Here is a 27,953-nt window from a genome sequence, read left to right on the forward strand (position 1 = left end):
AAGAGATGTTGTTGAACGCATCACAAAATTGCAACTGATTTAATTGTGCAATTGCACTTACCTCATTAGCTGACTTCTGCACCCTATGACTCGTAAAATTAGAAAGTTAGACATAATCTATTAATGGGTTTGGGGGTTTCAACATGTTGTTTATCATATCTAATGACTCATTAGAGATAATTTGATAACGACTTTTGTCCACCTAGCTTGTTCTAGACGAAACACTGTGCAGCTGTGTCTAAACGACAGGCAGACGGTAACGTTCGAAACAACACGAGACACACAAGGAATTCGACTGTACAGGCTCCATTTCAGGCAATGCAAGTCTGTCAGTCTGACACACAAAAATCCGATGTTTGCGGACAACGCTTTAAGGCGTGTACCACATAACAACCCCCTAACATCAACATTAACGTTCACGCATATGATTTAAGTCATACCGCAAAGCGTTAACAAGGTAGACGGCACTGCTATTAAGAGCTTGACGGTTTAAAATCCGCCAAAACCCGACCAGCCAGTGCCGATTGGAATGCTGGTTTAAAGCGCCAGCACCCCGGTAAAACACACGAAGAGTCTTTAAATCGTCCTCTTCGCCCACCAACAACAAACAAACCACGTGCCTGAGTTACGTTTGCTCAGACACGATCGAAAGAAAGTAATACGTAAACAAAACTCCTGCACGCAACACATAAAAAAAAAACTCCTACCGAACATCAACAAAAAAACGCGCAATCACCGATAGTTAACTAATAAGTAAGTATTTACTCCATCTAAAGTAACAACAATAAGGAAAAACTCGATTTAAGTCGAGATATAGATAAGGAAAAGTAGGTAATTAACAACTCCCGTACGAAACAACTACAATAAGATTCAACAATAAAGACAAACCTCAAAGAAATGAACCCAGATATTGTTAAATGCGCACGTTGGACTAAGTTAAACGATTAAAGAACTAAGAGGTCAACCAGTTATTCAAAACTTAAATGGATGTTACAATTTTTTTTTTTTGAATCACCCTGTATGCTCTTCACATGTTTAACTTACTGTGTTAAAGTTCCAAAAGTACTAAATATTTAATATGAATATCTTGTGCTACCATTTACAAAACCGCAATTCACTATCATTAAGCTAGTAATAATATATTTAAGGTAAAAACAGCAGCAATAATTTGGCTGACTGTACTTAATTATTCTCCTACGCATCTATAGTGACTAATATTATTTAATATTAAATTAACCACCTTCCAGAACAAACAGTAATAAAACTAATAAATTTAGTACAACATTATAAAAAAATAAACTGCTGACTGTACCTCGTTCACATCAAAAAGACAAATTCATCTTCAACCATTAAGCATAAAAAGAATAGATAAGCTTGCGGTACTATTTGAAAGAAAATTTAGGTATAACTTGCTTGACACTTCACTTCGGTAAAGGAATAAAATAGGTAGGTATGGTCAGCACTTTTAGCAATTAAAAAATAAAATTGAATAATTATATTTGGTAACTCACTAAGCAAGGGTAAATAATTCCAACTGACTGTACTTTTAATACATAAGAAACCTCCTACAACAAAACATTCTAAATTAATTAATAATTTTTAACTAATATTTTAACAATTATTTTGCCAACCATACCAATGAGGATAAATGTACACTAAAATAGGTACAGAAATACTTGTAACACCTGTTCATAACATTCTACTTCAAATTATTTAACTTACTACCTTCATAACTACAAGATAACCTCTCAAAAGTATAAATAAAATATTTAGTTTTAATTACACAGTACCGCAACACTAAGGTAAATTAATAAGTAATTGTAAGAATACAAGAATGGCTATTGCTTTATAACCTCCATTATACACAACACACGGTGCTTAACCGCTTTAACTACAAAGGAAATAATAAAAAGAATAATGGTCTTCCAGCTTGAACACACTAGAGCCACACGTAGGGCTGCCACTGTAACGGTTCGGGAAGCCCTATAGTGGTATAAAAATAAAATAATAAAGAAATTGGTATTAACAAGTATATTAATTACTACAACAAGAAATTTAAGGTAATATTATAATAATATAGCTAGCTCAGTCGTAACTTAAATAAATAGGTATTATTTTTTAGAGCACAAGGGGGTGAGTCTGTGTTTCAATAGGCTGGAAGACCTTGGTAACTAGGGGTAAAAATATTTAAATATTGGGCGCCTTTATAAAATAATAAAAACCGTCTGACCTCCAGTTAGATAAGGAATGAGAAACAAGCCCTGCAGATTCGTGGTGGTGAGCTCAACCACCCCGGTGCCGCAGCCGCCGCCTCCGAACGTCCAGGCTAGTCAAGCCGCCAAGGAAGCACCAGCTCAGCGCGGCCTGGAGCACATTCTCGCTCATGCCGACACTCTCGTCTAACTGGGGTACTGAAGGGGTAAACGAAAACCTCATCTTGAAAGACCTCGTCTTGAAATACCTCATCTTAAAAGCCCTGCCTGAAGCCCTGCCTGAAGCCCTGCCTGAAGGCCCTGGAAATAATTTAAAAAACAATAAGTATGTGGCTTTGCCGATTCTCGACGAGAGTTGAAATTCGCCAGAACGGTTGAGCAACTTACCCAATGCAGAAAAGAAGCCGGCTTGTAAGTCCGTGCTTTCATGTCGATGCATGGGGCCTTCAGAGGTTATGGTACGAGGAACATAATATTCTCCCTGAAAATAAGTAATAAAACAATAAGCACTGAACACGTCTCGAACAATTTGATACGTAGATCAAGAAAAATACTTACGATTAAGCGGTTTAAGCCGCGATTTAAACAATATGGCTCACTGGCCTTTGAAGAAAACGGATCGACATCCTACTCCATCACATCCGAAATAAAAAATGACAGCTGACAGATCAAACCGAAGATACTTCCACTGCTGCGCTGCGTTTCGTTGCGCGCACGATGTAGATACAGCTTCCAAAACTCGTTTCAATAAGAAAAGATACTTAATAATAATTTCCAAAAAGGAAAGAAGAACAGCAATTATACTTTTAATTAGGTTTTAATTTTTGTAAATTAATAAAAGAAAACCTTTTATTTAAAAAAATGCAGATAGCGAGCTAACTCACGCCCTCTGTTGATCAATGCAAGTATTAAAAAACAGTATTACCAACGCTCACCGCTAGATGGCCTTTATATTAGAAACGAAATATATTAATGCCTATGAGGCTTTAAAAAAATGTTGTTACAATAGCTAAAATAAGCCTGTTGACGTATGTCTTGGTCGGCCTTACCTTAACCTGGCAGTTTTTGCAGTCCGACCAAATTTATGAAAAAATCATCAAAAAATTTATATCGAAAAATCGTATGAAACTTGTACGGTACGATAGCTGCCTTTGAGGACAGTAATAAAAAAATGGTCGGCCAAATCCTGTGTTTGCAGGTTCCTGTGTCCGACCAATTTTGTGGTACCACGTGAGAGTTACAATTTACCACATCGAAAAATAGAATGAAACAAACGGATTATAATAGCTAAAATAACCCTGTTGACGTATGGCTTGTTACGGGCGGCTTTCATAAATTCAATGTGGCAGTGTGCGGCAGAATCCACTTGCATCAAATTTGATGCAACACATTGTGGCTGGACATTAAGAGCTGAAATGTATAAGATCAAATGGTTTGAAGGACACATAACGCCTTTGCGAGTCGAAGAAATAACAATAAGATAATCACTTAATATATGTGAGGTTATGTTGTGTATTTTTATTTATTTATATTTATTGAGAAGTTCAACAGCGTTTACATTAAATAATATACAAAAAACATGAGAACTTATAGCATAGCCAATAACAGAACTTCCTGTAATTTATACATAATAAAAAATCATCTGTGGGTAGACTTGTAACTTGTGCTGTACAAGAATCGTAAATATAACTTAATTTGTAAGTCTTTAAGGTACAAGGAAAAAGAGAAAAAAATAATAATAACTGTAAACTGGAAAAAAAAATCCTAAAATAGTAGGTATAGCTCTAATTTTGCGTAAACAATAAATAAAAAATAGTAAAATAAAAATACATACAGTACCTACATAAGCGAGCGAATCTATTAGTTTGTATGCATTTATTGGAATTTATGTGTTCGTGTGTGTGTGTGTGTGTGTGTGTGTGTGTGTGTGGGTGGGTGGGTGTATGTGTGTAAGTGGGTGTGATAGTGCGTGACTACCAGGAAAGTTGCTTTGCAATTTGTGATTTGAAAACACGTCTGGAGGAGAAGAAAGGGTCAATGTTTTGGATCGATTTATTATAGGTACGTGCGATTCTACTCAGAATTTAATAGAATAGAATTTTGGCCATAATTGGTACGATGACAGGGAATATGGAATAGTGTGGTGTGACGAGTTCGGCGCGTGGGAGCGCGGAGCCCTAACTGTGACAGCAATCCAACGCAGTCTAGATGCCCGTTGAGAACATCGTGGAGGAACATTATACCATTTATTTAAATTTTGGAAGGATCACGTGCAGTTTTTCCTCCTATATTACAAGTGTTCGATTGAAAACTAAGCTTTGGTGTATACCTGGATCACCTGCACGTACAAGAAGGCGTTTCATATACGCCCGCCCATCAGATAGGTACACAAAGTCATGATGCGTATGGAATACAGCATGTGTGGTCCTATTCTAGCTGTCACGTGGTATCACAAATTTGGTCGGACTGCAAAAACTGCCAGGCTACGGTGAGGCCGACCAAGCCATACGTCAACAGGTTTATTTTAGGTATTATAATCCGTTTGTTTCATTCTATTTTTCGATGAGGTAAATTGTAGCTCTCACGTGGTACCACAAAATTGGTCGGACACAGGAACCTGCCAACACAGGATTTGGCCAACCACTTTTTTATTACTGTCCTCAAAGGCAGCTATCGTACCATACAAGTTTCACACGATTTTTCGATAAAATTTTTTTTGTTGATTTTTTTATAAATTTGGCCGGACTGCAAAAACTGCCAGGTTAAGGTGAGGCCGACCAAGACATACGTCAACAGGCTTATTTTAGCTATTATAATCCGTTTGTTTCATTCTATTTTTCGATGAGGTAAATTGTAGCTCTCACGTGGTACCACAAAATTGGTCGGACACAGGAACCTGCAAACACAGGATTTGGCCGACCATTTTTTTTTACCGTCCTCAAAGGCAGCTATCGTACCATACAAGTTTCATACGATTTATCGATAAAAAAATTTTGATGATTTTTTTATAAATCTGGTCGGACTGCAAAAACTGCCAGGTTAAGGTGAGGCCGACCAAGACATACGTCAACAGGCTTATTTAAGCTATTATAATCCGTTTGTTTCATTCTATTTTTCGATGAGGTAAATTGTAGCTCTCACGTGGTACCACAAAATTGGTCGGACACAGGAACCTGCAAACACAGGATTTGGCCGACCATTTTTTTATTACTGTCCTCAAAGGCAGCTATCGTACCATACAAGTTTCACACGATTTTTCGATAAAATTTTTTTGATGATTTTTTTATAAATTTGGCCGGACTGCAAAATCTGCCAGGTTAAGGTGAGGCCGACCAAGACATACGTCAACAGGCTTATTTAAGCTATTATAATCCGTTTGTTTCATTCTATTTTTCGATGAGGTAAATTGTAGCTCTCACGTGGTACCACAAAATTGGTCGGACACAGGAACTTGCAAACACAGGATTTGGCCGACCACTTTTTTTTTTACTGTTCTCAAAGGCAGCTATCGTACCATACAAGTTTCATACGATTTTTCGATAAAAAATTTTTGATGATTTTTTTATAAATTTGGCCGGACTGCAAAAACTGCCAGGTTAAGGTGAGGCCGACCAAGACATACGTCGACAGGCTTATTTTAGCTATTATAATCCGTTTGTTTCATTCTATTTTTCGATGAGGTAAATTGTAGCTCTCACGTGGTACCACAAAATTGGTCGGACACAGGAACTTGCAAACACAGGATTTGGCCGACCACTTTTTTTTTTACTGTTCTCAAAGGCAGCTATCGTACCATACAAGTTTCATACGATTTTTCGATAAAAAATTTTTGATGATTTTTTTATAAATCTGGTCGGACTGCAAAAACTGCCAGGTTAAGGTGAGGCCGACCAAGACATACGTCGACAGGCTTATTTTAGCTATTATAATCCGTTTGTTTCATTCTATTTTTCGATGAGGTAAATTGTAGCTCTCACGTGACCCAATAAATCTGGTCGGACTGCAAAAACTGCCAGGCTAAGGTAAGGCCGACCACTTTTTTTTTACTGTCCTCAAGGTCAGGTATCCTACGATACAAGTTTCATTCTATTTTTCGATGAGGTTTTTTTTGATGAATTTTTGTACAACGTTTTTGCCATTTGTACAAAATCTGCCAGGTTAAGCCTAGGCCGACCAAGTGCGTTGGAATCTACTAAATGTCAGGTACCTCTACAGGGTAGGTATATTCTATTTTTTGATGAGGTTTGTTTCATGCAGCCGGCTCCCGGACTATTCGATACAATTAAAAACACCGCGTTTATAAAGTTAAATCGTGAATCGACTTCGAATAGTGGGAGCCACTTAAGCGTAAAAATTAAAGATTTTTGTAAACTACCTTCAAGGTGCGCCACCTGAAGATTAAGTCCTAGACGTCTGATTTTTGGTATGGACAGAGGTTTTACTTAGGATCATCGATTAACGATACAGGAAATTTGAAAAAAAGAAAAAAGAAATTTTTGGTTACTTTCACTCCACCCTACTATGGATAGCCTTTGCACCACAATTTTGTGGAAATTGAGATTCACTATGTATAATCTTTGTTTACAGTACATCTGGTGCTACATTTAGAGTTTAGACACCGGTGCTATAATAAGCACATAAACTACGTCAAAAATTTAAAGGGTATTTAAACCATATGTATGTAGGTACTGTAAAAGGTTTTACGATACACGTGTGAATAGGTAATTCGCAACTCGTGTCACATCACTCGCCACTCGTTGCAAATTTCCTATTTTCGCATTTTCATTGTAAATAACTATTACTTGAGTTCGTCTTGTCAAACACAATAGATATTAATTGTGTAGCTAAGTCTAATCCTTTATAATTTTTCTACACAGCACAGAACTTGGCACCCATTAAGTAGTTCGTTTTTTTAGCCTCACTAAGAAGGTAAGCGATCTTGACATGACTTTTAATTGAAAAATGCTTTTTTTTAATCAGTAACTATTACTTATGAAAGCAGAAGAATATAGGTAAATGATCGTATTAGTTTCATAATTGTTACATATTTGCCGTGCCTTATTTTTATAAAGTGTTTTTCCATTAAAAGACACATCAAGATTGTTTATCTTTTTTTTAATGCTAAATAAAACGAACTAGGTATACGTAGATCCCAATTCTTTTGTCGGCGAGTCAACAACAACACATAAGTAACTATTATTCTTAATATTGAACTTGGCTCTCATTTCACACTTATGTTTTATGTTGGGATTATAAATTATTCGTATAATAACACGCATACACATTAGACAATCGTTACGAGTTGTTTACAGTAATTAGTTTACCGAGTTCCGTGATGAGTTCTGGCGCCCGCGGTGACGGTCGCGACCGCAAACCTAAGCTCCTGGGGATATTTCGTAGTATTACCATTACCCACTGGTAAAACATGTAAATAAGGTCATTGCAAGTAATTAACAATTATATTATATAACTGTAGACAGGTTAAGCTAATTATGCGATTTAACTCGTATATATTTAGTTATATATTTAATTACACAAACGGGTCTACCGCGATATAATTTCATTGTTTTTACCTTTAATTCCGACGTTTCAGCTGAGTTGAATTATATCGCGGTAGACCCGTTTGTGTAATTAAATATGTGTACAAAACGCGAGAGGTTAAAGTGTTATATATTTAATTACTCGCGCGACATGTATCGGAGAGCCCAAGTCTCCATTTTCAGTCACTAAGTGCATGAGTCGCGTTCACGAATGACGCCATAAGTACATACAGTATAGTAAGTAAAAAAAAATCTAAAAATTTAATGATGACGTCATCGCGCCCCATGAGACGATAGTCTCCCGCCGTTTTCTAATTACGTATCTATTTATAAAAATTGCTATTTTCAGACTCAAAAATAAGCCCACCCACGTGCCGCCAATATTGAATAAGTTAACCAACGTGAAACGTGCAAAGGACTATTAAATTAGGACTCCGATATATATATTTATAGCACTTTATACCTAAAGTGTTATTTTTTCCTTGGTTCAAGACTTTTTAGGGTTCCGTACCCAAAGGGTAAAACGGGACCCTATTACTAAGACTTCGCTGTCCGTCCGTCCGTCCGTCCGTCTGTCACCAGGCTGTATCTCACGAACCGTGATAGCTAGACAGTTGAAATTTTCACAGATGATGTATTTCTGTTGCCGCTATAACAACAAATACTAAAAACAGAATAAAATAAAGATTTAAATGGGGCTCTCATACAACAAACGTGATTTTTGACCAAAGTTAAGCAACGTCGGGAGTGGTCAGTACTTGGATGGGTCACCGTTTTTTTTTGGTTTTTTTTTTGCATTATGGTACGGAACCCTTCGTGCGCGAGTCCGACTCGCACTTGCCCGGTTTTTTCCTTGGTTCAAGACTTTTTTCATGTGTGTATGGACTATACTTATTTTTAGAACCACACATTGCAGAGTTAGACCAAGAAAATTGTGCAGCGATTTTGATAGCCCACGCAATGCAAGAGTTATTTATACGTCATAGTTTTATAGAAGTTTGACGTTTGAAATTTAACACTTGCACTGCGTGGGCTATCAAAGTCGCTGGAGACTTTGTCTTGGTCTAATTCTACTCGTAGTCCCTCGAGATTTATTCCATAGCCGTATTTCGTAAAAAACCGGACAAGTGCGATCGAGTCGGACTCGCCCACCGAGGGTTCCGTACAAATTAAATTTTTAGTACCTACTCGTACCTTTTTTTTGTTATATCGGCAACAGAAATACATCATCTGTGAAAATTTCAACTGTCTAGCTATCACGGTTCATGAGATACAGACTAACAAACAGGACGGTGGAGTCTTAGTAATAGGGTCCCGTTTTCACCCTTTGGGTACGGAACCCTTAAAAGGATACATTATCTAACCTCAAACGCGAAAACATAACTCAATGCCCGAAACTATTACTTTGCACCGGAAACCAAAGGGCAAAGTTGATCAATATCGGTTTAAACTTATCCATCTTGGGTGAGACTTCGCAATAGTTGAGAAATTTGCCAACAGTTAGTAATACTTAGTTTATTAGCTCGGCAGGGGTGAGCCATTTTGACGTCACTTATGTCAAGTGTAGATATTAATATAGATACACCTTAGAAAGAAATATTAAAATAAAACTTTATTAATTATAATTAAACTAAAATGACCATGCCTTATGTACAAATAAACTAGTAGCATATGGATGGATATACATATTATTTGAAGAGGTTTACTGAAAAAGCTTGCAATAAAATTCATTTATTTTAATGGCGACGTAGACCGTAGCGGAACGGCAGCCTAAATAAAATAATTTCATTAGTTATAAAATTACACCACATACAAATTAATACTCGTACCATCGAGTGGTATTGTCTTGGGTCGTCCCATTCGTTTTTCGTCAAGTTCTTAAATTAGTCCTATTCTGCTTTCGTCACTTATTCTACATTCGTCACAATCGTCGGTGGCTTTCAAAGTAGAATGAGTGAGGAAAGCAGAATAGGACTAATTTAAGAACTTGACGAAAAACGAATGGGACGACCCAAGACGATACCCATCGAATGACAAGGCATGTCCATGTTGTGCAAACTGAAAACAGCTCACCCCCACCGGGCTCTGTTTATTAGTTATTGCCTTGCGGTTGAACTCAGTTGGTATAAGCTTCCTTAACGGGCTATTAGGTCTTGTCTAGTTCTTAGATCGGTTTGGATAAATAATAACATCATTAACCTAACTTTAGATTAAACAGATTTTCGGAAACGTAATAGGTACTTACAGAGCTATTTACATATACTTATAACTAGATAACTATATATTTTTCCTTTATTACTGGTACTAGTGGTACTTAGCGCGTTTAAAAAAGTTACAGTACTGTACATAGAGGCTACTTTACGTTTTGCTTTTTTTGGTTTGGGCCATCGGCTGTATGTACTGTAAAACGTTGTACAATACAATTTATTGCCAGTTGTTGTGAATTTCCTACTTTTCGCACTTGTATCGTAATGCCACAACAAAAGTGCCAAATAACATAGATCCCATCAAATACATTAATGGGCAATGAGAGTCAAGTTCAACATTAAGAATATTTTTTTTTTATTTTTTTTTTTATTTAGATTTTTACTTCAGGCAACAAGGCCCATATTACAAATACCTTACAGACTAACATACATATGTATTTTATAAACTTAAAACTAAACACTATTTAGACGACAAAGCGGCGTGGCTCCGTTGTGTCGGCTGCTCTTGTGTCGGATTCGGCAGTTTGCCCCGGAACCTCCGAAACACTGCCACTTTCGGCCAGAAGTCGGCGCACTCGATGGTCCCCTGCAGCGGTCGCGGCACGCGCACCACAAAAGAGTTGAAGTGCACGTAGTGGCGCGATCGAAGCTGGAACACCCTCAGCGTGTAGCCGGTCTTCTGGTGTACATACTCCACCACTTCAGCAGCCGTGGCGGTATAATGCAGACGCGATACGTACAGCGCCTTACTTGGTGTAGCAATCCGCAAGCCAGAATTAGCCGGTTCAGCGGTACCACACTGAGTCTTACGAGGCGCCGTGCGCGCCTTCTTCTTTCTTGATACCAGTGTGAAATCCTCCTCATCCACACTGGCAACAGGGAGCTTCTCCTTGGGAGCCGCTCGATCTTCAGTACCCTTTACAGGTACACTAATCCGGTTCGATGCGACTTTCGGACCGGCGACGACATCCGCGTAAACACGATGACGTGATTTGGAGGAGGCGGGGGGAGGGCGCGCGCGCGGGAGGCTCGCGGGCGGCAACACAGCTGATGCGACACATTTTACAGTGTCAGCAACTCGCAAACTAACCGACTCAGCGCTCGTGGCTTGCCGGTCATCGAACTTGAAATTCGACGCCGCCGACCGAGTAAGGGCACTGTTTCGCAAACTGATGACTTCGTTGCGTAACTCGGTTATAGTGACCTGGGCCGCATCAAACTTCGAAATGACATCTGCTAGACTTGTTTTCAGGGCCACGATTTCCTTCAACAAGCAGCTAACGTCGACATGATCCGGAATATAGGACGGCAGGCTGGAGGCACCCGTCGTCGCAAACTCCGGAATCAGGTCTTCATTCTCCCTTAGAACGTTAATGATGTTCTCGAGGGTCTTCTTCCCGGTTTCATCTCCTCTCCGGTGAGGTACATACGTGCCGGCGATCCCGAGGGACTCGTGCAGCACCTTCTTTGCTGCACAGATAATAATATAAGAATATGAAGAATATGCGTCGTTGTTGACTTCGCCGGGAAATATTAGGATAACCAAGTAATATAAGGCACTTCTGACGAGGTAGTTTGGCGCTCAAACGCAGTGAGAGCGTCAATAGTCCGAGGCTGAAATGATGCCTTTCACCCGAAAAAAACACCGTGTGTGTGATCGTATTGATTTTAACTACAGTTTAAGGGATAGGTTTTGTCTTACAAAAGAGAGCCATTCGTTCTATATATAATTTAAGGGTGCGTGAATCATTAAGAGAACTTTTTAAAGAAATTAATATTTTAACTGTAGCTTCCCAATGTAGTACCTCAGTGGTAGATCCAGGGTGAGGATAGGGGAGTGTGTGTCTGAACCTTTCCAATCGGAACGCGGGATGCGTCAAGGATGTATCCTGTCACCGCAATTGTTCAATCTAATCGGTGAACATATCATGCGTAGGGTTTTAGAGAACCAGCAAGGCGGGATACGCATTGGCGGCTACCTCCTGAATAATCTGCGGTTTGCTGATGACACCACAATCATAGCCTCGACGGAAGCTGAACTCGCCGATATACTGGACCGGATTGATCGCATCAGCGCAGAATATGGTCTTCTGATCAATCGAAGTAAAACCAAACTGATGTTTGTCAACCGGAGCGGCCATCCACAGAGAACCAACGAGCTACGTGACCTTGATTCAGTACGCAAGTTTGTTTACTTAGGATCACAAATTAGCGATGACGGGGACTGTGATCAGGAGATAGTCAGGCGAGGTCAGATGGCAAAAGCAGCAGTGAAGCGACTTGAGAAGATCTGGAGGAACCGAGGAATTAACCGCAAAACAAAGATAAAGCTCATGCATACCCTAATCTTCTCAATCTTCCTGTATGCTTCCGAGACTTGGACACTGAAAGCCCGGGCACTTAGAAGGATAGACGCGTTCGAGATGTGGTGCTGGCGCAGAATGCTGAATATATCTTGGACTGAACGCCGCACAAACGAGTCTATCTTAAAGGAGCTCAATATCACCACAAGGCTATCCACCATCTGTACCCAAAGAGTCCTCAAATTCTTCGGCCACACAGTCAGACGCGGCACGGACACGCTAGAAAGGTGCATTATTACCGGGAGTGTCGACGGACGAAGGAGTAGAGGGCGTGCATCCAGTAGATGGTCAGATGTGGTACAAAATATTACCCAGACTTCGCTCCAGGCAACAATGCAGATGGCCGAAGATCGAGAGGCCTGGAGAGCAGTGGTAGGAAGAATAACCCATAGGAGTCACGTCCCTCAGACATGAGGTCACGACCACGAAGAAGAAGCTTCCCAATACATATATGATAGTATTATTTATGTTGTTAAGAATCTAGACTCCTTCACTAAGAATTCTGATGTCCATAACTATAATACTAGAAATAAAAATAAGCTTGCTATCAGAAAGTTTCGTGTTCGTAAAGTACAGAAGTCATTCGTTGGGCAATGCATTCATTTTTATAACAAGTTACCTGAGGATGCTTTAAGATTACCCTTTCCAGCTCTTAAGAATTACTTAAAAAAGTCATTGATGTTGAAGGCTTATTACAGAGTCGAGGACTACTTGACAGACAAACATGCATGGTCCAAACCAGAAACTGTAATAACGACAAGTAGCAATTAAAAACATTGTATTATGTGTAGAGTTAAAGGTGACTCAGCTCAGGTAAGAAAGCACATCAAATTGTATGAAAGCATCTCATAACAATCAGTTAGATTCATATAATATGTATTCTCATTTCTTTTATTGATTTTATTTTCTTTTACTTTTGTAAGATTTGATTTGTTTTCTGAAAGAGCTACGTATTTGTGATTTCATGTGCATATATGTTTATTTTTTATATCAAATTCTATAAAGTTATGTACTCACTGAGTATAATTGCATGAATTCTATAGTAATTTAAATTGTATTAATTACTCGTAATGCATGTTAATTATAAGATGTAATAATTTTTTTCTTCTGTGTGCGTGAATGTTGACAGTCGTGTCTACGTATTCATCCAGTCAAAATTGTAAATAAATAATGCTTAAAGTACTAAAAACAGTGTCTACGATGTGTAAAAACTTACGAGAAGTTGCAAGTTGCATATTAAAGAAGTCTGGCACATCCTGGTGAGCTGCATTTTACATATTACGACACAAAATCTATATTAAGACATAACGGCACTTTGGAAAATACACTCACACAAAGAAACATTTCAAATTAACAGATATTCTGCTTAAATTATTAAATTAAACAGCGGTACCTATCAGGTGGTTTTGACGCTATGAAGCACGGACACCTGACATCTGTCATCTAAGTCACACTGACGTCTGGGTGCGTTCCGATATCACATATTTTCATACCGTCAGCTGGGTGCGTTCCGGTATCACATATTTTCATACCGTTACCCTGATTTGACTATAAACCAAGGACTGTTCCATCATAACATCACACCGATCCTGAGCATTTTTTAAATATTATATAAAGCCACTAGAACCGCCATAATGAACTGTTTCGAGTGTAAAAGACGTATTGAAAGAGGAGAACTCATACATTGTACCCAATGCAAGGAAATTTACCATTACTCGTGCTGTAATATGACATCAGCATTTATTAGAGAGCATAGTGCTCAGCTACGACAGCATTGGAACTGCCCATATTGTATAAAAGCAACCCCTAAGCAACGAAACGATGACACGCCCATATCACCAGCAGGATTAAATAGAAATATAGCTCCGAGGGAAGCAATATACGACGAAAATAACATGTCATGCGAGGACAGCGATATTCTAAATGACTGTTCAGGCAATACAATATTATCAACACCCCAACCGGCATCTACCCAGAGTCCCTATACTGGCATTGCAAGCGCAGCCTTGCCTTCGGTAACAGTAACAGATGGTAGTCAAGAACACCAGCTCACAATGTCAAACAATATGATGGAGCAAATTGGACGATTAATAGAATCTAAGCTAGTAAAAAACAACAGTAACATTTTAAACGATTTAAAAACCTTGATTCAATCGGAAATACAAACGGCGCTACACAATTTCAAACAAGAAGTTATAGAAAAAAATAACAAGATTCTCTCTGAAGAACAGCGGACCTTCTCTAAACAACTGGAAAATACCAACAATAAAATCCAGGCACTCGAGAAGGACAACCAAAAAATTAAATCTCAGCTACAGCAGCTTCAGTCATATATCACAGAATTCTCAAAAACACAGGTAACTGAACATAGTGAAAACAGTACAGAAGTACCCCATCCCATCCCATTGCCGGCTCCATCTATACTACAGGACGACAGCTCTACTAGATCAAAAAGCAAACTTTGCATTATTAGCTCTAATAACTCTAATAAAATACTGTCGATTGCTGATATCCTGCCAGAAACATACGAAATTTGTCATTACCTTACCCCAGGTGTTGGGATCAGGCACTTAATAAAAAATTTAGATAAGAAACTTACTGGCTATACGATGCATGACCAATGTCTTATTTTCATAGGTGAACATGATTTCAAGACATCTCAAAACTATAGTAAGTTGATTGAATATATTAGAAATGAAATTATGAAATGTAACTATACAAATGTAATATTGTGTGTGCCAACTTTTAATTGCGGTCAATTTTCGAACATGTTTAATAGAAGAGTGGAGCTATTCAATAACTTACTGTACTTAGATGTGACAAAGTACGAATATGCCTATGTATTAGATAGTAATCTCAACCTTAGTTACGACTCTCAAATGTTCTCAAAACATAGTGGACACATAAATAATCATGGAATGAAAATTATTTTTTATGATATAGCAAATTATTTAGCAATTTTACAACAAAACCAGGCATTTTTTCGTTGATACCAGCACTGACATCATTCAAACCATGAATACAATACCTGACCACTGTGAAATCACTCATAGAAATAGGAATCTACAGTTGTACTTGAACAGTCTAGATATAAAAGACCATTCTTTAAAGATATTGCATCAAAATATCGCGGGATTGATTAATAAAACTGATACTATCATCTTGTCTCTAGAGCAACTTCAGGACTGTGGATATGGTCCAGACGTGGCCTGTTTTACAGAACATTTTATGCTAAAAGAAGAAAGCAAATTATTTTTTATTAACAATTATGTACTAGGTTCTATTTTTTCGCGACAAAACCGCAGAGGAGGTGCAGCGATTTATCTCAAACGAGGAATTGCTTTCCAGGAACTAACTGAAATAAGTGACATTTCTGTAGAGCTTTATTTCGAATGTTGCCCAGTAGAATTGACTAACACGAATATAATAATTATGTGTGTGTATAGAGTACCTAATTCTGATTTACATACTTTCATTGAACGATTGGAACTCGCCTTAGCTATATTGACAAGTAAAAAACGAAAACAAATAATTCTCTGTGGCGATTTCAACATTAACATATTGAAAATAGACAAATCTGTAACTTTGTTTGAAAATACTCTTGCGAACTATAACCTAAAATTACAGATAAAAATTCCAACTCGTCCGTGTAGCGGAACTTGTTTGGACAATTTTGCAGTCAACATACCTGGGACGAAAACGTGCTCTCTAGATCTAGGCTTGTCAGATCATAGTACCATAATTCTAAACTGTCCTTTAAAAAAGAAATGCTTGCATTCGTTTTGGTATACAAAAAAAAGGGAGTATTCAACTGCTAATCTAGAAAAATTTAATAATTATCTTCTAAGCCTCAGTTTTACGGATGTCTACAAAAGCATGAATCCAAATGAGGCATATAATAACTTTAAAGAATTATTTACACTATTATACGACCAATGTTTTCCGTATAAACGGATCAAGCTGTTTTTCAAAAATAAACCACGATGGATTTCTAAAGGTATCAAGATATCCTGTAAAAAAAAACGGGAAATGCTGTGGAACTATAGATCCAATCCAAGTGCTTCGAATAAGACAGAGCTGCAAGCGTATTCTTATAAACTGAAAAAGATAATTCAACTTACACAAAAATTACAAAATAGACGCCACATACAAAAATCAAATAACAAAAATCGTGCTGCTTGGCAAATAATTAATAATAAGAATGAAAACCAACCTATAGAATCAATACATAAAATTGTTAACAAAAACAATGAAATGCTTACAGATCCCATCACTATTGCGAATGCTTTCAACGATTTCTATATAGGCGAGACTAATGTTGATCAAAACCGCCTACCTAATACTGATGAGAAATTACCGACAAATACCCTTAATACAATTTTTTTACATCCTGTGACACCTATCGACATTATTAGAATAATAAAAACATTGAAAAATACTAGAAGTACCGGGATCGACGAGATTACAACAAATGTGATAAAATACTGTGCTGAGGCAATATCGTATCCTTTAGCATTTATTTGTAACCAAATGCTTGAAAAAGGGATATTCCCAGATAACTTAAAAATCGCGGTAGTGAAGCCGCTATTCAAAAAAAATGACAAAGAGCAGCTAGAGAATTATAGACCTATAGCTTTATTATCCATCTTCTCTAAAATAGCTGAAAAAATCATTTATGAACGGATTTATAATTTTCTAGAACGAGAACAAATACTTGTACAAGAGCAAAATGGATTTCGAAAAAAAAAATCGACGACCACAGCCATCTACGAATTGATAAAAACTGCCACTCATTATGTCGACAAAGGGGTGCCGATTTGTGCGATATATATGGATCTATCGAAAGCATTCGATTTCGTCGACCATAACCGTTTGCTGAAAAAGTTAGAACGGTACGGAATCCGAGGTAACGCCCTAGACTTACTAAATTCATATTTAAGTAATAGAATGCAGTGTACTGAAATAAAAAGGCTATGTCCTGAGACAAAAGAAGAAACTGCTTACTATTCTAAATTAACACCTTTGATTCGTGGGGTTCCACAAGGGAGCATCCTAGGCCCGTTGCTTTTCTTAGTTTATATAAACGACTTGCCAACACACGTTCAACATCCCATGATAATATTCGCAGATGACAGCACAGTTTTAATAAAATCAAACGACCCGACTACATATGAATCTGACATAAACAATACACTTAAGACTATCATCAACTGGCTGGAAACGAACAGACTAAAAATAAACATTGATAAAACAAAAATTATGCAATTTCATCAATCAAAATCAAAACCATTACATCTTGACGTAAAATATAATGATCATAATGTTGAACACACAGACGTAACTAAGTTTCTAGGCATTGACATAGATAATCATATAAGCTGGAAAACGCATACCTTAACGTTATGTAAACGATTAAATAGTTTTGTATTTGCCCTTAAAAGAATCGCTAAAATTTCGGATCGAAAAACTGCGTTATTAGCCTATCATGGATATGTTGGATCAATTCTTCGTTATGGTATGGTTTTCTGGGGCAACTCTACAAACAAAAAACTAGTTTTCGGTGCTCAAAAAAATTGTGTTCGCGCCATCTGTGGTGTAAAACGAACTGAAAGCTGTAGACCTTATTTCAAAGATCTTAATATAATGTCAATGACCGGTCTTTATATTTATGAAGTGTCAGTTTTTGTTAAATCAAACCCCGATTTATTCCCATTAGTATCAGAAAACTCCAGGAACAGGCGTTTCAAGTACAAAATTAACCCAGTAGCTGGCAAAACTGCGTTATTGCGAAACGGCATACTGGGTATGGCCTCTAAAGTATATAATCATTTACCAGAAGAGTTAAAAGAGTTACACCTAAATCTATTTAAAAGAAAATTAAAGGCAGAGCTAATTGAAAAAACATATTATAAAATAGAACATTTTTTTAATGATAAATTTTAATGTAATCCTATTTAAAATAATAATTCAATAATGTATTATAACGACATGTAAGATGGAAGTCTATTTTGTATTAACTCTCTTCCTGTTTCATTTTTTTTTTTTTGACTATATAACATTATGCCTAATTATTTTTATTACTTATTTAAATCAGTAATAATATGCATGCACTAGATTAAGTAGTTAACTAGGTTAAACATACTCTAATTTTCACATGCCTAACGGCCGAATGTATTAAGGTTCAATATCATTATTGTAACATCTCATGTACCATATGTTCTTGTGAATAAATGACAATTAAAAAAAAAAATTAAAAAAAAATAATGTTTTGAAAAGATGTGTCCCGCCGAGTTTGTTGCCGGTCCCATATTGGGATACCCTCCTCCAATTGAGGGGGGATTTAAATCTTCTCGGGGCAGAGGTGTACGGTTGGAGCCGGTAAAGGTTTATTTGACGTTCATAAGCGCATTGTAATATGCCTACTTGAATAAACTATTTTTTATCTTTTTTTTATCTTTTTAGGGGCTGCGACCCTCGCTCCAGGCGCGGATCCACCGTTGTGGGCACGGTGGGCATGCCCACAACCCTAATAGGGTGCCCGATTGATTCCTCGTGTAGAATTACGCCGATTTTTGTTTCGCAGACGCTTTGGCAGAGGAACATTTGACAGAATTTTATTAGGTATAAATACGCAGAGTAGGTAGTCAGTTGATCGATAGGTAAGCAGATTTACTAACTTATCGTAGAATGATCGTCGAGTTTGGTAAACGTCAAAATTGCCCGAGTAAATTAACCATTGGCTGAAACACGGTAGGTACCTATACCTATATATATACCTATGAAGGTACTTAGTTAAATAGAACTACCTGTCATAAGTATTTAGTATCAGCTGACAACTCAAATTATTAGTGATACAGAATATAAACAGCATTTTTTTAAATTGTTAACTTATGGACTCTTAAATTTAAATTTTAAACATGCCATGCCAGCTTTCAATTGACTTTGACTGTCATAGGAGTTTTAGAGCGCATGTCTATATGGGCATTAAAAGGGCTCCATAGACCTTACAAAAAATCGCATGCCATTTTTGGTCAAATTCCGACTACTTTAAGTGTAGGGGCAAGTGCTCTACATGTAGACATTTTCCAGATTTTGGCCTTATTTTGTTCATAAATCATAAACTATTGACAATGTCATAAACTTATTTATTTCTTTTGAATAATTATTATATAGTCTATAATTGCAGACTAGTTTTGTCACGTTAGCTAAATAGGAACCATAGATATAAAATAGATGTTAAAATTTATATTTTTGTCCATAGGTACATCTACTGTTTGTATAGGCAGGGTTTGTACCTATGGACAATATTATTGGTACAACTTTTCAGCAATTATTATGGACTTGTCTCCAGGGTCTACAAAGACTTCGGAATCATCGTTTAGTATGCAAAGCTTTAGACGAATAATAAAGCTTGATTTTTCGTTAGTCAGGGTGTCCTAACTTCGCTTCACTTCGGAGTTTTAGACCCAGATGAAGATTGATAGCCGGCCGATTTTCACAATTTGCGATATTATTAACCAAAAATTTCGCGCTCGCTGCGCTCGCGTTTCTTTTTTGGTTCTATAGATGACCCTGTATCTACATATTAGCTTGACTGGTAAATGAATAGAGCATACGACCAAGAAAAGTCTGCAATGATTTTGAGAGGCATACGCAGTGCAAGTGCTATTTATAAGTCATAATTTCATAGAAGTTTAGAGATTAAAATAACACTTGCTCTGCGAGAGCTGTCAAAATTGTTATTGTAAATAAATTAAAAACGCAAACTTATTTCCCTGTACTGAATATGCTGTGTGCAGAATTGACTGTAAGGGGCCCCGTGCCTCGCACTGCCTAGGGCCACATGCTTAATCCGGCCCTGGCTGCGTCCCTTGTAGTGGCCGGCGTTGGCCCATCGTGTAGAGGAGCAATAAGCAAATGTTTTTTTTAAGTTCACGATGGTAGTCTATCTATCGTTAGTAGTTCTTTAAATACCAGCAGTGTCCACAGGCAAAACCGTCCACAATACTTATAGTATGTAGTGTGATCGAGTGCCACTTGACAAAAACTTTTAAAAAGTTATATAGGTAACGTTACTCGACTGAAGGTTGCTTGATGAAAAGATTACTCTACCAAATTGGTCTGCTAATTTACACAGAAGCGATCTGAATGATATGTGAATCAAGAGTCTACCAAAAGTTAGTCGACCAAAAGTTACATCTACGAATAATTGACTCTGCGAAACCATTTTCGGCGAAACGTTGTAGGTAAGCGAATCGACAATTTGCTAAAAATGGGTCGGAGAATTATTAGGCTAGGTACCCCAGCTGAATACAGAGCCCTAATTATTTGCAAGAATTATATATTTACTAACAGGGGCAATTATTTCTAGCTTAGTTTTTAGCTTTTTAGCGTAGTAATCTATCTAAGTGTGTATAAGTAGACTGAAATAAATCGCTTGCGATTCCTCTGCGAATTTATTGGTCGGGGATCATCAGGTACCCTCGACTCGCACTTGGCTGATTTTGGAGTGGCTGTGACCACAACCTTTTTTGAGGGCTGGATCCGCGCCTGCCTCGCTCTGGTTCTTTCCTTGTCTAATAAATATCACTGGCCATTCAGCGGGGTAATGCAGCCAGTGTTTTTGGCACATTTGATCCGGGAGACAATCAGAGTGGAGGGCAATATTTTATTTGTTAAGTTAGTTTTACTCGTTCTTAGGTTTATTTTAGTTTATAATTTGTATGTTTAATCTATTGTAATCTAAATGTTTTTAATAATTATCAAAAATAAAGGTGTAACACTACAGTTTTCATTACTCAATTTGAATGACTTTAATTAATTTACGTTAACTTTTTCCACAATAGTATTTACCTTTGTGAAACATTGATACAACGCTCAAGTTCGGAGAAACTTTAATTTAATCAGTTAGTTTGAATACATACCGCATTCACAATGGAATTTATTTGGCTCGGTTGTTTGTGAACTAGTAACAAATTCAATTTTGTTTCGTCGCGGTCAGACATTTTTCGAGGTTGTTATAAAAAATACAATGGATTTTGTATTTTAGGGTTGAATAAAAATAACAACAGGATCCCAATAATCAAACTCATATTATAAATGCGAAAGTAAACTATCTACAGGTCTGTCTGTTGACGCTGAAACCGCTAAATCGATTCCGACAAAATTTAATAAATTTCAATGGAAATAACAAACTTGTTATTGTTCTTAAATTTGATTAAATGTTAAAAGCAGTTCTTGTCATTTAAATGATTCTCTAGACGCCAATTCGAACCCCCGACTTTGAAGATAATTATCTTATGAAACTTTGTTTATAACAATTATAACTGTTAATACGCGTTAGGGTAGCTCCGACTTTAACACTTTCGTATTAATTCGAAGTGACTCAATACTTGTGTATTGTTTAGTCTTATTTTGCAGAATAAAATAGTAAAGTACAGAAAGTCCCCTCTCTCCCTGGGTGGGCAAGGCAAGTCTGTCAATAAATATCTAATGCACGGGATAATAGGCGAGGCCATTCCTCGCGTACCCCTCATTTTTGTCACGATATGATTTATGGTTGGTCCATTTGTAGAGCATTTATTTATGAACCGAAGTAAATGTGTAAATATACTAAAGAAAAAGTGACCAAACCCTCAGCTCCGTCCTACCAACCGGTCATGAAACATAAATCATAAAATATTTAATAAAATAATTTGTTTTGTTCCCTAGTATAGCATTTGGCTAAAATATTCATAATTATACTCACGGCCTAGTATTTTAGAAGCAAAATTGTATGTCTGTGTAACCTCGCGTTATTTGATAAAAACGGGACCAACTTGGAACTATATACCTACCTACTTTCAAACAAAAAAATATTTTTCAAATAGGTTCACAAATGGCGGAGTTGTGAGGTTATGAAGATACATATGTAATAAAGGTACAAAAAAGTCGGTTTTTAAATCGGTTAATAATATGTACTAAAATATGTCCGGGGCAAGTGACTATACCGTATTTTGATGAAGAGAAGACTTTCGGAGATTTTATGGGAGTAAATCTGATTATTATACCTGAGGGGATTTCTCACGTAAAGGGATCAAATTCAGCTACAACCTTAAGTACACCAATATTCTCTTTTGCACGGCCTATTTATATTTTTACGTGGGTGCTTTGATTTCTTAAATTGCTTTTGTAAACCCCCCAATGTTTGCACAGATTTCTTTGTACAAAATACAAATTTATTTTTAAACTTCTCAACGCCAACGACAGACATATCCGAACCGCAGGTCCAACGCCAAAGACAGATTAATCCGTCACAGACCACAGAGCAACATAGACCTACGCATTAAAATTTCAGTTTAGACACTTCGGTGACGTGGCGCCTGAGTCAAACACAAAAGCTGTCGTGTTTGACACGGCGTCGAAAAGGTTAATGGCTCCTCTACACGATGGGCTAACGCCGGCCACTCCAAGTGACGCATTTATGCGTTAGAGGGAGCAAGTGATATTGCTATCTCATTCTACCGCATGGCTGCGTCCCTTGGAGTGGCCGGCATTGGCCCATCATGTAGAGGAGCCATAAGACAAGTAACGACAGTGTCCTAAAAATGTTCAGCTTTCACCCGAAAATTTCCGAAAAATTTGTTTGACCCGCTTTGTTCCAACTTTGAACGGAAGTCAGTAAAACAAAGCTTTGTAGAAGTTTTCATTTTTATATCAAACACAAAGGCATCATTAGTAGCGTACATTTTTAATATTTTTAAGGTATTAATTAAAAGGGGTAAAACTTTTGGTTATGATTGGCGAAATTTTTCTTTTGAAGCTATTTTAAACTATTCCTGTAAAAAAATACTAAATAAAATATACAAAAGAGCAACGGGCCGGGGCGAAGCTTCCGGAGCTTCGTTTTCTACGGAAAGCACCATGTGATCACCGATCAGCCGTCATAGAAAATGACATGTCGGACGCCCCGGCCCCGGCACGGCCCGGTCTAGCGGGAGTCATCCTTGAATCCTGTCCACCCATTTCTGCATTTCCACCCACCGGCACCAATAGAATCACTGCACGCTGAGCGAGAAAAACAAATGAAGTCGTGCTATTGGTCCTTAACAAACACGTCCGTCGCTACGCATCTCCGGTGGTAACGCAGCCTAAGATTAAAAAATAACATAGTAATAAAATTATCTTATTGCGTAATTCGTAGTGAAAGTAAAATGTACCTTTGTTCAAAACTCGGTTAAATTAAAATAATACAGTTCGTTTTTCCATCAGCTTTAATACAAACTACGAAAATATATTTGGTCACACCAAATTTGTCAGTAATTAAGTACCTATGAAAAAAAAACTCTATGCTCATCTTTTTCTTTTGGGTGCTAATACTAGTGTATGACAATGATAGTATGATTCTCTCTCCGTTTGAAATGAGACAGTCCTTCGACAAACTATATAGAAAATATTTTTTTCCTCTCCTTAATTTTCGTATACCAGACTGGAATACAATAGAGTCAGAAAGTTCTCAGTAGACTGTTTATTCTAGTACAGCCATTCCCAAAGTGTGTTCCGCGGAACCCTAGGGTTCCGCAAAGCCTCTGTTGGGGTTCCGCGAAAATATACTTGTAATAATAAGAAAAAAACCAGCTCTTCTATAGGTATTGGTCCACAGTGATGAACGAAATTTTTTAATTTGGGGTTCCGTCAAATATTTCGCTTGCCGAAAGGGTTCCGTCACCAAAAAAGTTTGAGAACCGCTGTTCTAGTAAATGGGTTTAGGGCTTGACTTGAAACGTGCCTAAACATTCTTTATCCACCGTTGTCACGGCCAGAATGGTAATAAGGAATAACATATAGCCTAATGCCGTGTGCGAGCAAATCCTTGAGTTTATTTGGCTCAAGATATATGGCTCCCCAATTTTTCTTGTTGGCAATATGCTCGTAACTTTTGTATAGGTATTTATGTACATACATAGAGGTACGTATAGACGTGACATCGTAGTATGTTTAGCACATTATTGCAAAGCTTACTGAACTGTGTTTTCTCGCTTTGTGTTTGGAATAGGTATTTGAATTTCAGTCCTAGTTACATATTATAAGTACTAGGTAATCTGGATAAAGTTCAAAGCAGACATGGCGGAGGGTTTGATAAACGATTAAAACAAGATTAAAACCAAAGTGGCCGACCGCTTCCTCATACAAACATTACCTACATACAAACGTAGTCGCCAATTTTTTCTCTGGATACTGACAGTGTGGAAATTACACAGTTTGATGTTTAACCATAGCTAGAGTCAGACCAAGAATAGTCTGCAGCAGATTTGATAGCCCACGCAGTGAAAATGTTATTTTAAACGTCAAACTTCTATGAAATTACGCCGTATAAATGACACTTGCGCTGCGTGGGCTATCAAATCCGCTGCAGACTTTTTTTGCTCCGACTTTATGCCCTTTTGTTTGACTTATTACGATTTTTTTTATATATTAAAACGCGGAAAATATATTTCATATTTTTTTAAAGATCCTGACTTAAAAAGTTAAAATAATTAAAAATTGAAAAAAAAGAATGAAACGGATTTGTATGGAACACGGTTTCGCGCAGTCGTCCACTTCAAACTTCAACATTTATTCAGCAAAAAAGGCCACAAGGGCACTTTTACCCGTCAACATGAATTTACATACAAGCAAAAAAAAATACATACTTTCGTCATAATGACAACAAATCTATTGTTTCAGCCGCTGTAGTGGTAGCGTTCTTCGTGTGCTGGGCGCCCTTCCACTTCCAACGGCTCTTCTACATCTACGGGAAAGCCACCCCCCACTTCTCGACCATCAACGAATACCTATTCTTCGTCGCTGGCGGACTCTACTACGTCTCGGCCACTGTCAACCCTATACTGTATAATGTCATGAGTCATAGGTAAGACTTTTAACATTCATAATGATTAGTGATAAGTAGGTCTATTTATCACTAGGATTATTTTCTTCTTTCTTCCATCTAAACACTTAGTGACTACGGTAAGGTCGACAGTGGGTAATAACATCTCTCACTCATCCTATGTTCACTTGTAATATACCTATAGGCACATAATAAGAAAGGGCTACGCTGGGACGGTAGGACAGTGCAAAATTATGTACCTGCTTTGATGTACTTATAAAAAGAGCAAGCTCATCGCCAACAAACTGCCCCGCAGTTTGGGGAATCTTTGTATAGTGGTACGCATATTTTATAGTTCCATGTTATTTTCAATAAAGAAAATCTAAGGGCCAAAACACTATACAATGCGATGTCGTGTCACGTTAAGACACGACGTCGACGACGTCGTAAAGTGACACGACGTCGTGTCGTGGAAATCTACGATGCGAATTGATTGATTCACGACACGATATCGTTTACGAGATTGTGTTGGATTCCGTCAATACCATAACATGCCATAACGTTGAAATGTAAAAACATAATCGCAGTGAATCAAGAGACAGACGTGTTCTTACCCTGCTGCTAAAACTTCAAGTCGCAGAAAAAACGGAGGGAAATAGAGAAAATAATATTTATGGTTTACGTCGTAGATTTCCGCGACACGACGTCACAATATGACATGACGTCGCATCGTGCCACGTCTCGACGTCGCATTGTGTTTTGGCCCTATCTCATTCAATTATAAGTACATATACGGGAGAGTGTTATTACCGCGCGGTATCACTTTCGCTACACATTTCAAATAGAACTGTTCAATAAATCAATGTAGTTTAATTTAAAAAGTATTACCTAATTGAATTTATGTATACCTTTACAATTTACTGTAAACTAGTCAACAAACATAATTAAACAAATGTCTAACCTATATTGGATGCCCTTTGCATTCCTCATTCCAACTCAGTCCTTTGACTTTCGCATAGTTCAAGACACGAGGGATCTCAGCTGTATACAACGTATTGCAGGTAGTTTGACCTTCACAGCTTTGATATAAAGTCTGTTTTTGTGTGATCCACGAGCAAAGTTATTTCTAAGTACTAATAAACTCAATACTGGAACCCAACATTTGACAAATAAAGTATAAGTATGTTTCGATTATCATAGCAAATTGAGTGCCCTGATCACATTCACTGCCCCCAACGCACATGTGCGTTCACCGTCACACAAGTTTGTTCCTAGGCCACAGTCCGACGTGTCGGAAGCCAGTGTTGCTCGAAGGCCACAGTAGTGTATGCGAAAGGTGAGGTGAGGCGATGTCAAAAGAACTTCAGTTGAAACGAATGCATTTTGTATAGAGATTAAATCAAAATATAAAATGTACACAATATAAGTAGTGGTGTGAAAGCGGCTATGAGAGGAGCAAATTCCTCATTGGTCAGTTCAAATTATAGTAATGAAAGTTAACATTTTTGCCGCGCCAAATACGTGATATTCGCTTTTAGGTTCCCCACTCGCATTTCGTATGCCAATAGCATGTAGCTATCACGCCGTGTTATTAAGTAGATAAAGGATAGTTGATATAACAGCAGATATGCATTTGACCGCGAGCCAAATGTGATAGTTCGCTGCATAATGCAAACCCATTGTGAACACACCCTAAGGGTCACCAACCCCAATTTAACGGACTGATCTCTGATAAATTATTTAAAAAAATACAATTAGAGTTAGCGAATGCTTTGTCGGTGACGAACAGTTTGGTGCAAAGTGCAACCGACCGTAAGCTAGGGCTCCTATACGAAATAATTATTATTCATAGTATAAACCCATTATTTTTGCATTTCAAATGCACTAGTTAAAGTAAGGACGCGTAGCATGAAGAATTTCGTACATTGACCCGCTTGTTCCACGCACAGAATTAATCTTGCACACGCATAATTAATTAATTATATGTAAAAGATCATGGCCCCGACAGAAGACCGGCGCTAGCCTAGCCAGGCCACAGAATAAATAATAGTACTAGGTACAGAAGACTCACTCTCTAATAAAACGCGTCTGTCACGATCAGCACAGATATGGCCGCTAGGTGGCGACAGCGCCACGCGCGGCTTATGGCAAACCCCAAAATTGGGGTCGAACGGATGGACTTTTAGCTACCTGTAGCAAAGCGACGAAATCGCGGAGTGAGCCACGCCTGGCCAGGCTAGCACCTGCTGAGTCGGAACCATTTCGTGACTATTATGATGTTGTGTTACTTTTTGTTTTCTTTTATTTTTGCCACGAATAAACGCTCGCTATTCTATTCTATTATATATTGCTGTCCCGTTTTTTCTTCGTGCTTAGTGTCCTTAATTTAACCCATTTCAATGTTAAACAGATAGGCTTACAAAGCCTTTGACTTTCCTTGTTAATCTCACATTTCTAAGACCTACGCCAATATTTTTATTATTTTTAGCGTAACTTTTATGAAACTTTCCAAAGTCATTAGAATATTTATGAGAGCAACATCTTGTTACTTGTTATGGAAAAAGGAGATATTAGTTAGTCCACAGATGACAACGATCTATCCTTAAAATACGAGTAGGTACCTATTCAACATGTCATAGTAACGTGGACATACCTATGTGCGAACTGCAAAACATACCTTACAATAATCTTAATCTTGAACAAAATAATCTATAAAAACCGGGCAAGTGCGCGTCGGACTCGCGCACGAAGGGTTCCGTGCCATAATGCAAAAAACGGTCACC

General features: G+C 37.7%; 1 protein-coding gene across 1 annotated transcript in view; it reads left to right on the forward strand.

Moving 5' to 3' along the window:
• Positions 1-27,953, forward strand: part of LOC134670999 (neuropeptides capa receptor-like) — a 97,804-nt gene that overhangs the window by 56,608 nt on the left and 13,243 nt on the right. Inside the window, exon 4 of the mRNA XM_063528819.1 lies at positions 25,029-25,212. Coding sequence (XP_063384889.1) covers positions 25,029-25,212 — 184 coding nt within the window. The remainder of the gene's footprint in view (positions 1-25,028; positions 25,213-27,953) is intronic.

This window comes from Cydia fagiglandana, chromosome 14 (assembly GCF_963556715.1).
Source record: "Cydia fagiglandana chromosome 14, ilCydFagi1.1, whole genome shotgun sequence".
Taxonomy (NCBI): domain Eukaryota; kingdom Metazoa; phylum Arthropoda; class Insecta; order Lepidoptera; family Tortricidae; genus Cydia; species Cydia fagiglandana.